This window comes from Orycteropus afer, unplaced genomic scaffold, assembly GCF_000298275.1.
Source record: "Orycteropus afer afer isolate SDZICR_OR568_19922 unplaced genomic scaffold, OryAfe1.0 scaffold00368, whole genome shotgun sequence".
Lineage (NCBI taxonomy): Eukaryota > Metazoa > Chordata > Mammalia > Tubulidentata > Orycteropodidae > Orycteropus > Orycteropus afer.
This window is the reverse complement of record NW_006921955.1, coordinates 588307-604459: the sequence shown is the minus strand read 5'-3', so window position 1 is coordinate 604459 and position 16153 is coordinate 588307. Positions and strand designations below refer to the sequence as shown.

The 16153-nt window shown below is 38.3% G+C and overlaps 1 protein-coding gene across 1 annotated transcript in view; it reads left to right on the top strand.

Annotated features, from left to right (window-relative positions):
* MFSD14B (major facilitator superfamily domain containing 14B) overlaps window positions 1-16153 on the top strand; it is a 229939-nt gene that overhangs the window by 116988 nt on the left and 96798 nt on the right. Inside the window, exon 3 of the mRNA XM_007953001.2 lies at window positions 15216-15278. Coding sequence (XP_007951192.1) covers window positions 15216-15278 — 63 coding nt within the window. The remainder of the gene's footprint in view (window positions 1-15215; window positions 15279-16153) is intronic.

Genomic DNA, 16153 nt, shown 5'->3' with positions numbered 1-16153 from the left:
TGGCCCCTAGCTGCCCTTCAGGTCTGTAATTGAACCCACACCTGTGGTTTCCAGCCATACAGAAGACAGGCATATGAGTTGAACATTTACCTGAAGTAGATACACTCCTTGGAGAGAACAATCATTGAGAAAGTAGGGCTGCCTGTACACAGGGAGACAGCTTAGGGGGCAGGAGTCCATGGAGGGATGGACACTGGGAAGGGGTAACTATGGGGAGGAAGTGCATTGTGGTAAACTGTGGTCAATGTCATGAGACAAAGTTATTTGTAAACTGCTGTATGGAAAGTGAATTTACTCTGTAAATCTTCACCCAAATCACAATACAAAAGAAAAAAAAAAAGGAAAAGAAACTGTATTTTTATATAAAGTATTTATTAAAAATATCACCAGACTTGAGTTTTAATGGATTTCATAAGGCAGTCAACAAATGTTCTCTCTAAGAGCATTAATAAAACTGGACAAAAGAAAAAAACCAACTATTTCAGAGCTCTGGAGTTCAGCCAAAGGTATGCAATAAACTGAGAAGCATTCGTTCAATAAACTGCAGAACTCTGGACAAAAACAGCGAGTCTGCAATCCTGAAGTGTCCACTTGCCCCCCACCTGTGGGTTTGGTAACTTAACCAGCGGGCTGCTACTGAGAGGGCTCACTTACTTTGGAGCGTTCTCAGGCTGCCAGACTAGCCAGGAATGTAACAGGTCATTCTAGGACATGAGACAATCATAAAGAACTGATAATCACTCCAGAAACCTGGGTTTTCTGGAGACTGTACATACGCATAGGATACTGGAGCAACCTATGTATATACCCTAGGGATTTAACAGAAATGACAAAAACAGACCTATGCACACCTGTGTTCATCACGTCTATTCACAATAGTAAAAGATGGAAACAACCTCAGTACCCATCAGTGGATAAATGGATAAGTAAAACGTGGTACATAAATACAATGGACTGCTACTCACTGATAAAGAAAAATAAGTTCCTGAAACATCTTGGAACATAGATGAACTGAAGGGATCTTATGTTGAGCAAAATAAGTCAGTCACAAAATAGCAAATATTATATGTTAGTAGTTACCAGGTATGGGACAGAGAGAGGGAGATTTACTCCCTAGATAATAAACCAAACCAAACTCATTGCCATCAAGTCAATTCTTACTCATAGCAACCCTCATTGGGTTTCCAAGGTTGCAAATCTTTACAGAAGAAGATTGCCTCATCTTCCTCCCACAGAGCAGCTTGTGGGTTTGAACCACCTACCTTCTGGTTGGCAGCCACATGCCATACCCACACCACCACCAGAGCTCCTAGATGTATAATAGACATTTGTTAATTTTTGTGATGGGGAAGATATCACTGAATGCGAGTAAAGTATACACAGCTTGACAAAGGTAAACAATATCATTAAAAAGTATACAACGAAAAATGGTATACATGATTTTGAAACAAGAAAATAATTTATTTAGGCATATATATATATTTATGTATATGAGTATATATGTTTATATATATATAGGACTATGTGTATGTGACTGTACATACATATATTAATCTATATAACAAAGCACATGGGAACACAGTTACGGACACTTAGGCATAAACAAGACACCTCATGGGATTGAATTTCTGGGTTTGAAGGATTTGGACCATTATGTACTGGGACGTCTTGGTTAATTGGCCTAATATAGTTCATAAAGTTATGTTCTACATCCTAGTGTTGCATTTTTTGGGGTGTCTGAGAGAGACCCCAATAAAAGGACCCACCAAAGAAGGCCTTGTCTTCCACTGACCAAGAATGACCAGATGAGAGAGAATTTCTTGTGAGCAAGTTTTATAATAGAGAGTCTGGCCAGAGATGGAAAGAGCTCTGAATTCAGAGATGGAAGAGGGCAGTGCTAACTCCTCTCTACCTGAGCGCTGGGAGGGCTGAGGTTTACCGGTTTTTGGCTAAAAAAATTACATTACATTTTTGGAGAAGAGTGGGTGTTTTGGGAAAATGGGAAGTTGTGGGTTGGGTTATGGTAATTAAATGGGTGCGTAGGTGCAGTAGAGGTTGATACTTGACACGGGTTGCAAAGGCTTCTGGGATACTTGATATGATGCATTATGGGATGTCACACATGCTCTGTCCTTTGGAGTGCTGGTTCAATTCCTTGTCAGGGCCTGTGTCATCTTGGTCTCCTTGTAACAGTCTGGTTCAAAAAGTAATGAGTATAAGTACTGTGTGCCTTAAAAACATCTTCTAGATGAGACCAAACAGAAGCACTAAACATGTTATTAGCCCAATTAAATGAGATGTCCTGTGAAGTGATTACCTCAAATTTCCAAACCAAGTAAACAGATCCCATGAGGTTTTCAGTTGTACATTAGCAATCTTTGCAGCTACTCTTGTTGTTTTGTTGTAAGTATATCACAACTTTAACCAATTCAGCTTTTTGCAAGTATACAAGTTATTGACAGCGATTATAGTAGTGGGCTGTGCAGTGCTACCCATCAATATGATTTTTCCATCACCATATACTGAAAATCATTGTCCCATAAGCAGTAATCCCTCTCATTCCCCATCCCTCCTGTCCTTGGTATTCACTAATAAACTTTAATCTCTAAATACGTACTTTTAAAAAAATCTTTTTATGTAAGTGCGGTCATACCATATTTGTCCTTTTGTGATTGGCTTATTTCACTTAGCATAATGTCTTTGGCCATATTACCCTGAGTGTGTCGTGTTTCATCTGAGAATCTTTATGTGCTTATTTGGCTGTATACATAGAGTCTTTGGCAAAGTGTCTATTCAAAACCTTGCTTATTTTTAAACTGATTTTTGTTGTTGAATTATAGCAGTTGTTTATATATTCTGGATATTAATCTCTTACCAGGCATATGCTTGCAAAATATTTTCTCCAATTTTCTAGATTGTTTTTTTCACTTTCTTGATAATGTCCTTTGATGCACAAAAGTTTTTAGTTTCTATGTTCATTTTATTAATTTTTTTCTTTTGTTGTTTGTGCTTTTCGTGTCATAGCTAGGAATTTATTGCCAAATCCAAGGTCCTAAAGATTTATCTCTGTGTTTTCTTGTAAGTATTTTATGGTTTTAGATTTTATATTTAGAATGTTGATCCAAGTTGAATTGCTTTTCTTACATGGTGTAAGATATGGGTCCAACTTGATTCTTCTACATGTGGAAATGCAGTTTTCCTAACACCATTTGTTGAGTAGACTGTTCTTTCTCCATTTAATAGACTTGGCACCCTGGTCAAAAGTCAGTAGGCCATATATGTATGGGTTTATTTGGGAATCTTACTTCTATTTTATTGGTCTGTATGTTTATCCTATAGTAGCACCATACTGTTTTCATTACTGTAGCTTTTGTAGTATGTTTTGAAATCAGGAAATGGGAGTTTTACTACTTTATTCTTTTTCAAGATTGTTTTGGCTATTCTGTGCCCTTTGCAATTCCATGTGAATCTCAAGATTAATGTTTTTATTTCTGCAAAACATGCCGTTGGAACTTTGTAGGATTTTATAGAATATGGAATGTCTTTATATTTATTTAAAGGAGCTCTGGTGGAGCCATACTACCCTGAGTGTGCCTAAGGTATTTGACTGCAAACCAGAAGATTGGTGGTTCAAACCCACCAGCCACTCTGTGGGAGGAAGACTGGGCACTCTACTTCTGTAAAGATTTACCACCTCGGAAACCCAAAGGGGATTGCTGTGAGTCGGAATTGACTCGATGGTAGTGAGTTTGGTTTTTGGTTTTGTTTTATATTTATTTAGGTCTCCATTTCTTTCAGCAGTGTTTTATAGTTTTCAGTGTGTAAGTCTTGATTAAATGTATTCTAGTTATTTTTTTTAGATGGTATTGTTAATAGAATTTCTTAATTTTTCTTTTGGATTGTTCATTGATGATATATGGAAACAATTTATTTTCATATGTACTTATAATACAGATTTTTTTTTTTTTTTAATTCGTCTATCAACTCTAGAGCATTCTTGTGGATTCTTTGGCATTTTCTGTATATAAGATCATGTCATCTGGGAATAGAAAGTTTTACTTTTTCCTTTCTAATTTGGATGAAGGAGGTAGTCTGAGTGCAGCAACTGGTTCAGTTTTTTTTTTTTTTTAAATTGGATATAAGTACTAAGACTTCTTTTTCATAGTGTATTTTGGTAAGTTGTGATTTTCAGGGTTTCTTCATTAAGTGTAAATCAGTCCATTTTGAATGGTTTATTGATGTTTAAACGAACAGATACAGCACTGAAGTGCTCACTCATTTATGCCAAGATGGAAGACATCCATTTTTGTGCCCATTCCAAAGAAAGGCAATCCAGCCAAATGTGGAGATTATTGAACAATATCATTAATATCATACATGAGTAAAATTTTGCTGAAGATATAAAATATTTATAGCAATATATCAATAGGGAACTGCCAGAAATTCAAGCTGGATTTAGAAGAGTATGTAGAATGAGGGGTATCAGAAAGATGTTTACCTGTTTTTTATTGACTATGCAAAGGCGTTCAAATGTGTGAATCATAATAAATTTTGGGTAACATTTCTGAAGAATGGGGATTCCAGAACACTTAATTGTGCTCATGTGAAACCTGTACTTAGACCAAGAGGCAATTATTTGAACAGAACAATGGGATGCTGTGTGGTTTGAGATAGGGAAGGGTGTGTGTCAGGGTTGTATTCTTCCACCATATTTATTCAGTCTGTATGCTGAGCACGTAATCTGAGAAGCTGGACTATATGAAGAAAATTGTGTTGGAGGAAGACTCATTAATAGCGTGTGATATGCAGATGACATAACCTTGCTTGCTGAAAGTGAAGAAGACTTGAAGCATTTACTAATGAAGATCAAAGACTACAGCCTGCAGTATGAATTGCACCTCAACATAAAGGAAACAAAAATCTTCACAATTGGACCAATAAGCAATATCATAATAAATGGAGAAAATAATGATGTTGTCATGTATTTCTTTCTATACAGATCCCCAACAGTGCTCAATGAAGCAGCAGGCAGGAAGTCAAACAATATATTGCATTGGGTATATCTGCTGAAAAAGACCTCTTAAAAGTGTTCAAAAACAAAGATATCATATTGAGGACTAAGATGTACCTTACCAAGCCATGGTATTTTCAGGTACCTCATATGTTTGTGAAGGCTGGACAGTGAATAAGGACAACCAAAGAATTGATGCATTTGAATTACGGTGCTGACAGAAAATATTGAATATACCATAGAATGCCATGAACATCAAACAGAATAACGAACAAATCTGTCTTGGAAGAAGTAGAGCCAGAGTATTTGTTCTGGTTACCTACTGCCACTCTGACAAGAAATACACACAAATGGGATGGCCTTAACAAACAGAAGTTTATTCTTACAAGTTGGAGGCTTTAAGTCCAAGTTCAAAGTGCCAGGCTCGAGGGTCTGGGTGAAAGCCCCTCAACCTTGGGGTCCAGCTCTACCTCCTGCTCCTGGCCCACTAGATCTAGAGGTGTTTCTTCACTCAGCTGCTGCCTACTGAGGCCGAGAAGCCCCAAGGTTGACAAGTAAAAAGGCACAGTGCCAATGTTACCAATCCACACAGCAGGCCATTAACGTAAGTCCATTGTAAGTCCCAAGGTCGGCAGAGCATAGCAGGCTGCTGAACAATGACATGGCTACATGCAGGGTCCAAGTGTACCATAGGCTAGAGATCATTCCCAAAGGCTTCTCCTTATATACAGGGAGTAGACCACATACCCAAAGGCAGCTACCCAGCTGCTTGTGGTAGATCCCACCATGGAGTTGATTGCCAGTTTCCTCATGGGGATTAACTACCACCAGCTGCCCAGCCACTCAACCAGGCCCAGCCAAGTTGACACACAAACTGAACTACCACAGTGTTCCTTAGAAGGGAGGATGGTAAAACTTTGTCTCATGTACTTTGGACATGGGATCAGGAGGGACCAGTCCCTGGAGAAGGACATCATGCTTGGTGTAAAGTATAGGGCCAGCAAGAAAGAAAAAGATCCTCAATGAGACGAATTGTCATAGTGGCTGCCACAGTGGCCTCAAACATAGGAACAGTTGTGAAGATGGCACAAGACTGGTCAGTCTTTTGTTGTAGTGTTCATAGGGTCCTTATGTTTCAGTTGACTGCACACCACCTAACAAGGACAAGTCCAATTTATTGATATACAGGTGTTTATAATATCTGCATTCTTCGTATTGTTTTTTTTGTTTTGTTTTGTTTTGAATCAGTTTTATTTTTTAAAATCAGTTTTGTTTTTTTTTTAAAGAAGTTCTATTTAGTTTTATTATTGGATGTTTGGATTTTATTTAATTGATTCTGCTCCTATCTTTCTTATTATGTTGTTTTCTTTCCCCTTTGGGTTGAATTTGTTGTTTTGTTTTTCTTATTTTTATGTATTTCTTGATATGGAAGCTTAGAAATTGATTTCAACTTTTTTTTTCTCTTCTGTTATATGTAATTGAGGCTCTAAATTTCATTCTAAGCATAGACTTATGTAGACCTTGAGGTTTGATGTATTATGTTTTTATTACCATTTGGCTCAATATTTTTTAAAAAAGTATTCCCTATGATGTTTTCTTTGACCCATGGGGTGTTGGAACTATACTATCTTAACTTCCAAACATTTGGGGATGTTTAATTACTACTTTAATTACTGTGTGGTCAGAAGATATAATGTGAATGATTTAAAGTCCTTTGAAATTTCTTGAGCCTTACTTTGCAGGAGAAAGGTGAAGCAATCTACTTCCATAAAGATTTATAGCCTTGGAAACCCTATATGACAGTTCTATTCTCCTAAAAGGTAGCCATGAGTCCGAATCAACTCAGTAGCAGTGGGTGGTGAGGCTTTTTGTCCTAAGATTTGATTAATTCTGATAAGTGTTCCATGTGACTTTTTGAGTATATATTCTGCTATTGGAGTATTGTTTACTATATGTCAGGTTTGCTCGTTATTTCTTATACCTTCGTATACTCATTGATTTATCTACTTGTTCCATCGTCTATTGAAAGTCATGTGCTTATTTTCCACCTTTTACATTACAGTATTATTATGCAGTTAAATTCTGTATTTTCAGATATCACAATACTTTTTTATATTGTGATGTACTGTACAGTCAGTATTCAGTTAGATTTGTAATGATATTTATCCATTCTGATGTTCTTCATTCTTTTTTTGTATTCTGTGTTTCCTTCTGTAATCAATCCTTAATGACTTCCTTTTGTTGTTTTGTTTCACTTTGGTGCAGGTAACAGTGCAGCACATTGTTTTTAATGCATGTGACATCTTTAATCTCTTGGAGGACACATATTTTATTTTATCTGCCAGAGGTAATTTAATTGGATGACAGAAACAGAAAAAGAAAGGGTAGATTTACAAGATTCAGTGAAACAAAAATATGAGGCGGTGTGGGAGACACATGCACAACCAGTCATAGCCTCACAAATAAAAGTCTTTCTTTGTAGTGTTTTACAGTTCTGAGTATTTCCTCATATCAGTGGAGCTTAGAGTAAGTGAGGTGTGAAGGCCAAATACTTCTGCTAATACACTGTGTAATCTCCAACCCATCAGTGAACATCTTTTATTGTGCCTTAAATTTCTGCAGTCAAGCAAAGGGGAGTTTGGGTGGACGGAGTCTGAAGCACCCACATTATGATTTTTTGGCCAAAGCCTAACGCAGTTGAAAAACAACCAGCAAGTAAGCATCTCTTCCGTGTTTTTTGTGGAGGGGATACTCATCATTCTCAGTCCTTGGCCAGAGTGTCCCAGGTGTCTGGAAGAGGTTACAGCCCTGTATGAGCGTGTGTGGACTGCTAAAGATGCTGGTCATCCCTGATCCCGGCAAAGATGGGCCCAGCTTGGTCCCATTGGTGCTAGAGAAGAAACAATGCGATGCTTTGACCCCTTGGCGTGGTCCAATCCCAGGCAAAAGTCAACACTTTATTATTTTAAATTCTTTTTCCTCTTTCCTACGATACTTTGGTTATTTGGAAGTGTGATGTCTGAGGTGTTGTAAAGAATCCTGCCAAATATGGCAATTATACAAATTAGTCCAGGGAGACTAAGATCACCCTCACCCACTTCTGATGCCTGATTATGTGGGAGATAACAAATACCACTCCACACCGCATCCTATGGAAATCGCAGCTTCCTTTTTTTGTTCAGTTCAGACTCCAGCTGCCCACACAACTCTTGTCTCTCTTATCCCCTTCCACCTGGGACTAGGTCAGAGAGTACTGGCCACAAGCTTAGGAAACCAAAATGAAACTCATTGCCATGGAGCAGCATCTGACTCATAGCTACCCCTCCTTGGGTTTCCAAGGCAGTATCACTACAGAAGTAGATTGCCCAATCTTCCTTTTGAGGAGTGGCTAGTGCGTTTGAACCTCCAGCCTTCTGGTTAGCAGTCAAGTGCCTTAGGCACTGTGCCACCATAGCTCCTATAAGCTTAGGAGGCCATATGATTTCCTTCACTTCACACCAGCCAGCTCTGACTACTCTCTCCTGCTGTTACCTGCCTTGAGTCAATTTTGGATGCATAGTGACCCCATGCGACAGTGTAGAACTACTCCATGTAGTTTTCTAGGCTGTAATCTTTGGGTTCCATAATTTGCTGCAGTGACTTGGGTCCTGTAATTTGTTGCAGTGACTCACAGAACTCATTAGATACACCATACCTACAATAACAGCTTTAATATAACAAAAAAAAAAAAAAAGAAAAGGATTCAGATTAAGTAATGCATAGGGCAAGGTCCAGCAGGGGTCCCACTTTAGAACTTCTACTCCCACATACCCCACCAGCAGATGGATGTTGGTTCTTGCAGTCTGAGCATCAGGGCTCAGGGCTTTTTTATCTTTTTTTTTTTTTTAAATTGTGATTTAGGTGAAGATTTACAGAGCAAATTCATTTTCCATACAGCAGTTCAGATATACTTTGTCTCATGTCATTGACTACAGTTTACCACAATGCAACAGCTCCCCTCCCACCTCCTTCCCAGTGTCCATCCCTCCATGCATTCCTGCCCTCTGAGCTGTCTCCCTGTGCATAGGCGGCCCTTCTTTCTCCCATGATTGTTCTCTCCAAAGAGTGTATCTACTTGAGGTAAATGTTCAACTCATATGCCTGTATTTTGTTTGGCTAGAAACCACAGGTGTGGGTTCAATTCCAGACCTGAAGGGCAGCTAGGGGCCATAGTCTCAGTGGTTCCACCAGGCTCTATCGGACCAGCAAACCTGGTCCCCACCTTTTTTTTTTTTCCTCCAAATGATTTTGAGTTTTGTTCCACATTGTTCTCCCTCTTTATCAAGGATCTCCTACCTAGATCCCCTTCCAAGTGGATGACAGTGGTAGCCGGGCACCATCTAGTTTTTCTGATCTCATAGTTGTATAGGTTGCAGATCGGATGGTGTACCAGTCTCTAGGACTAATTGTTTCCATGAATTTTGGTTTTCTTCATTCTTCCTTGCTCTGGATGAGAAGAGACCCATCATTGCATCTAGTTGGCAGCTTGCTAGCTTTTAAGATCCCAGTCGCTCCTCGCCAAAGTAGGAGGTGGAACAATGTTTTGTATAGTATGTTATGCCAATTGAGCTTGATGTCTCCTGCGACTATGGTCCTAAGCCCACAGGTTCAACTACTCAGCCCCTCTGGGTAGCTGGCTGTGACCAAGCAGTGACCACAACCTTGCTCAGGGCTTTTTAAACCCTCAGTACAGGGGCATGATTATTTGTATCATGCCTCATGAAACTTAGCCAGATTCAGGAGTCCAGGAGAGCCTCTGGGCTGTTACTGGCCTCACCGCATAGCCATGATAGATTACATCATGCCTCCTGATTACATCAGCATCTCCTTCTTAGTCTGGTCAGCCACCATTTACTAGCCTCATGTGTAGTCCAGATCTTAGCAACCCAGATCAAAAGGCCAAATAACAGGAAGTAAGGTATATTATGTTTCTTTTTGTGTCTTTTTTTTGTACCTTTCAATAAGTACTAAAAAAAAATATTTTTGTTAGTAAATTTTGTGTATTTCTTTATACTTACAGATGAAGGCATAGATGAAAACAAATATCTTCTAGGCTTGGCAAGTAATATAAAATATAAGAAACAGGGTAAGAGTGACTTGGTGTTACTGTTAGAATGTATGCTTCTTCTACAGAAGCAGTAGATACTATCTGCTTACTTAACCAATCGGTGGGATGGTAATTCAGGCTCCAAGTTTTCAGATCTTCTGACTTTCTGTGAGAAACTAGAAAAGCACATAGATTTTAGGCAAAATTTCCTGAAATTACATCTTAACAATAACTCATTCTTTGGAAAACAGTGTGAGTTAAACAGCACCAGTTTGCAGATAGGTCATAGCCAATTTCGTAACTGTGATAGTAGCTAAAGTGTAGTTCACCAGTTGGAATGGGAGGCTCTATTCCTTAAAATCAAATGCAAAAACTAGTTAGAAAAGCTCTTGGTCTGTGAAAGTGTGGGTACCCTGGGGATTTCCTCTAGAGTACTCAAGTAATTTACAGTCTGGTTGTAGGCCTTTGTGTCACTCTAGGAAGCCATTAGTGATATGGGACACTATCCTTTTTGAATCCCACTCTGTTCAGTTCTGTGCATATCCCACTAAGAAGTCCCATTTCAGAGAACTATGTTCTTATCTCAGGATAAATATGCAGGTGAGCAGTTATTTGTTGTCCCACCCCCACCTCCACCCCCTGGCTGAACTTTTTTCTTTAACTGTGATAAAATATGTGTCACAAAAAATGCTGTTTCAGCCTGTATTAACTGGACAAGTCAATGACATTATTCAACCATCCATTTCCCCAAAAATTTATCACCTCAAGTAGAAGCCCAGTATGTCATAAGCAGTAACTCCCTCTTCTTCTTTCTTCCTCCATCCCCTTGTAATCACTGATAAAATTTTTATCTGTATGCATTTCCTCTTCTTGATATTTCATGTAAGGGAAATAATATAGTATTTGTCCTTTTGCATTTGACTTATTTCACTTAGTGTAATGTTTACAAAGTTCACCCACATTTATAGCATGTATCAGCACTTTCTTTTACAACTGAGTAATATTGCATTGAATGTATATACTGTGCTTTGTCAATTCATCTGCTGATGGGCATTTGGTTGGATGGACATTAGGATTTCCTTTACCCAGGAGAGGTCTTGAAATAGGTTCTTGTGTTCGCTCAGAAAAGAATTTGAGAGACCACACACAGACACACCACACGTCCTTTTACATTAACAAGCAATAGCAAGTTTATTTAAGTGAAAGTACACTCCCAAAGGGGTAATAATGGGCTTACTCCTATAGAGGGAGCAGCCTTGAGCTCTGTACAACAGTCTTTTTATACCATCAAAATAGTAGGAGCTGTATTTGGGCAGGAAATAAGCTTCCTTATATCATTCTACCAATACCATTCCTTCTTCTGTTTTCTTTCTTTATATAGCTAAACTTTCTGGTTCAGCCATCTTAACTTTCCCATGATCCTCCTTTATTGCCCACCAGGAAGATCAAAACCACAGTGCTAATTCATTATAATTTATTATAATGGCTATAAGGTCAAATTGGCTCAAATCCAAGGACACAGAAGTTGCCCTCTGCACACGTCTGAGGTGTACCTGCTACTCATCTTCTGTGGTGTAAGTTGAGGTTATCTTTACCTTCTTGTCTTATCTCTAGCTTCCTGCCTTGGAAGGATTTCTGCTAGGGCTTTTTTTCCCACACTCTGTTGATCCCTTCTCAAGCCCCCTGTTCTTGCCTAACTAACTGCCTACTCTATCGATAGTTATTTTTACCTTTTGGCTGTTACAAATAATGCTGCAGTGAACATTAGTGAACAAGTATCTGTTTGCATCTCTACTTTCAAATGCTCTGTTTTCATCATTTCTTTTAGGTTTTGATATCAGCCTTCTCCCACCTATTCTATATCATCCAGAAGTGCCTGCCTTATATCAGCCAGTGGTGTTGTAAATTTAGTTTCATATTTCTTCTTCCATACCAGTGTAATTTTAAGTGGAAGTAGGAGTAAAACAGCTGTGTGCATGTATGTGTATGAATATATGAACATACATGCAGGTATTTCCTACCTCTGTTGTTCTAGAGGAAGTTCTGGTAGTGCAGTGCCTAAGGCATTTGACTGCTAACCAAAGTGCTGGTTTTCAAACCCACTAGTCACTCCTCAGAAGGAAGGTTGAGGAATCTACTTCCATAGTGATACTGCCTCGGAAAGCCAAGGAGGGGTTGCTATGAGTTGGATCCAACTCGATGGTGAAGTGTCTATTCATGTCTTCTGCCCATTTTTTAATTGGGTTGTTAATCTTTTTGTTGTTGAGGTGTTGAAGTTTTCTATAAATTTTAAAGATAAGTCCCTTGTCAGATACTTCATTACCAAATATTTTTTCCCAATCTGTAGGTTCTCTTTTTACTCTTGGCAATGTAATTATCAACAGGTATGAATTTGTTGCTGTCATTTTGTTATGTGCTTTTTCATGGTGTTGGTGATTTCTTTGTTGCTTATAATTTTCTGTGCTGAGCTCATTTTGTTTATGAGTTGTGTTATCACATCCTTCTCTGCTGTTGTTTTAGTATTTGCTAAATATTTGTGCTGGTCCTCTTTTTTGTTTTGATGTGAAGCTTTGCCATTTTTCTTTGAAGTTACCCTGTGATTTTTTATTTTCTTCCCAAGTTTAGAACAGTCCATTCTGTCTTGCAGTTCTCTTGACTTTCCTACCATTTAGAAGTTCTGTAACTACACAGGTTTTCCCCTCATTTTGGTTTGTTGTCCTCATTTGTCAGTTGATATCTTTGGTTCCCAATCTTGTGGGCTTATTTCCTTTGGATACTTCCATAACTGTTGGTTTCTGGCTTATGTCATCATGTGTGTTAATGGTCAGTTGTTGTCTGCTGTTGTTGGTTTGCTGCCCAGAGGACTCCCTTTGGCATCTCTTGTAATGTTGGTCTGGTTTTAACAAATTTCCCTAATTTCTGCATATCTGGAAATGTTCTAATTTTGCTGGCTATATAATTCTTGGTTGGAAATTTTTTGCTTTCAGGGTTTTGTAAACAGCATCCCATTGTCTTCTCACCTGCATAGTTTCTGCTGAGAAATCCAAGATTAGTCTTATTGGTTGCCCCTTGTAGGTAACTTTTTGTTTTTCCTGTGCTGCTTTCAGGATTCTTTCTTTCTCTTTGGTTTTGGATGATGATATATTTTGGTGATTTTCTTTTGGGGTCTGTCCTGTTTGGGGTTCATTGAACTTCTTGAATGGATATATTCTCATCTTCTATCATACCAGGGAAACTCTCTTCCAACAAATCTTTGACAATTTTATCTGTAGTTTTATTTGTCTCTTCCTGTTCTTGAATTCCGATTACATGCAGGTTGGTCATTCTTTTGATGGTATCCTACATCAGCCTTAGCCTTTCTTCATTTTGTTTTTATCTTTTTTCTGATTGCTCTCATTCCAAAGAAGTATTGAGGTATCCGTCTTCAATCTCACTACTTCTGTCTTCCATTGATTCACTTCTACTCCTTTGCCCATGCAATGTCTTCCTTGTTTCTGAAAATTTAGTATTAGTCTTCTGGATTTCTGTCTGTAGATTTTGTATCATTCCTAATTTTTCATTTATTTTGTCATTTTGTTCTTGTATTGTCTTTCGAAATTGTTCTAGGTTTTTGTCAGTGTTTTCCTTGATCTGTCTCTCAATCTGTTGAAGGTTCCTGAATATAATTCTTTTGAATTCCTTATCAGGGAGTTCCAATTCTGCTTCTTCCTCAGGGATGTGTTTTGGGTTTGTATCCTGGTCCCTTGTTTCTCTTGCTTTGTCTTGCTTCTTTGTGTGGAGCATAATGCTCTGTTGTCTCCGAGACATTGTGACATTTTTTGTGTTTATATTTAATTGATGATTGTATGTTGGTGTGACTTGCCCGTGATTTTTATTTTCTTTGTTTGCTTGTATGTTATCTACGTAAGCAGGGTACTGTGCTCCTCTTATTTGCTAGTTGGCAACACTTATACACTCACCACCTGTCTCCTTTCCTGTTGTCAGCCTCCCATGTGTCTCTGCCGTCCTTGGTAAACATAGCCTATTAGGTCCCTGGAATCCGAATGAGAATGCTGTCACTTAAAAAATCCTAAATGGCCACCACTTGTAAACATTCAAAATGGCTGTACCCCTGGTCACTTTAAATATTCACTGTGGATGCCACTTATAAACAGTCAAAATAGTTGCACGCTCTGGACAGCCGAAATTCCACTGCTCAGGTTGTCTCCCTCCTTGCCGTTTCCCTTCCTAGTCATAGGCCAAGAGCGCAGTCATCCCCACAGCCCTTGGTGACCAGGGCTGATCTTTAAGTCAATTATCAGGTCCCAACACCACTTGGAAGTATTCAGGCTGTTGGTGCCATCCGAGTAACTGACAGTCTGCGGTTCTGTCCATCTTGGTACTCACTGTTTTCATTCAAGTTTTTTTATTAGTTGGTGCCTAACCCACTTCTGTATACTTCCTTTCAAAGCTCAGGGCTCCAGGGTTATCTTCTGTATCACTGTCAATTGGTTTCTCTTTTATTTGTTGAAGAGGGTCTGTGTAGCTTGTCTGCCTATTCTCACTGTCTTACTGGAAGTCTCTTATTATCTTTTGTATATGGTTAGCTTTTTGTGTGCTGGTCATTATACTTGAAAAATATACGTATGGTTGATTGTAGGCCTTTCAGAGGTGATTTTAGCCTTTTGTTACAAAGCATCTGAGGAGGCTACTAGTCTGGAATCACTATAATCCAAATTCAAGGCTTTATGTTTTCTGTACTCTATTGATAGTACATGTACTAGGTGATGACAGGAAGTGGGGCTGCAGGTCTATACCTGAGTTCATGTAACCCTTTGGCTGCCAGCTTAAACATGTTGTAGTTGAGGGGAGGTAGCCAGTCAACAACTTAACTTTTGCTGCTCGTTTTTTGTGTGGCAAAAACAACTTTGAGTACTCAGCTTACCCCTTTGAGTTCTTGCTTTATTTTATGTTCTTGCCTTTTGAGCTTTTCATACTTTTAAAATTCTTTTCATATTTTATTCATATTTTTAAACTTTTCTCTACATAGTTGATCTTATTTACCTAACAGCTATTAATGAAGACCTAAATCTTTTCCTTTAGTTTGCATTTTTTCTTATGTTTGTTTGCTTTTTGTAGGTTCTTCATGAAACATTTCCTCAACACACATTCCTCATGAATGGCCTCATTCAAGGTGTAAAGGTAAGAGTTATTTTTATGTGGTTTACAGTGAACCAAAGCAAGGCACTGGTTTGTAGTTTAATTCTGGAAGTTTAAGCAAGACTTAGGGAAATGATTACTACTTGTTCTAGAAACCTAAGTCTACATTCTTAGCTGGGTTACTAAAATCAAATCAAACAACACAAATCAATAAACCATAGAATGGTTTACTGGTTAAATGCAGTGTGAATACTTTATAGGACTTAGTTCATTGTTATTAACATGTACACAGTAGTTTATAAAGCTTTCAATTCTTATATGAATTTCTAATTAGTTTGCCTTTCAACTGAATAAGGTAGGCTAATGCTACCAACCTCTTTTTAGATAGAGATTTTGAGATTGAGAAAGAAAGAAGCATCATGAATTAATTGGATGTATATATAGTCTTTTGGCAAGTCTGGTGTTCTAGTCCCAGCTTACTGAGTCTTCAACCACTTGACTTAATTAGCTTTAATTCATTATTTAAATTTAAATGTGAACTTCTATCAGAAAAGTTTATAAATAAGGGCATAAAATATAATGGTATGTTCCCGACCTGCTTTATAGTAATATATATGGATATAAAGTCTAATTTCCCAGCTTAGATAATGTCAGGCTGTTCTTAATTTTACTTTGTGCTGAACAGCACATTTAAGTGTACGTTTGGGTTGTTTCTGCTTGTTAACTATGGTAAATCATTCTGCTATAAATATTTGTGTGTACAAGTTTCTTTGTTGACAATTGATTTTACTTCTCTTAAATAGATTTGCTGGGTCATATATAAGGAAGGTTGGGCAATCCTACTTCCGTAGTGATACTGCCTCGGAAACCCAAGGAGGGGTCGCTATGAGTCAGGGCTGACTCGACGGCACATAACA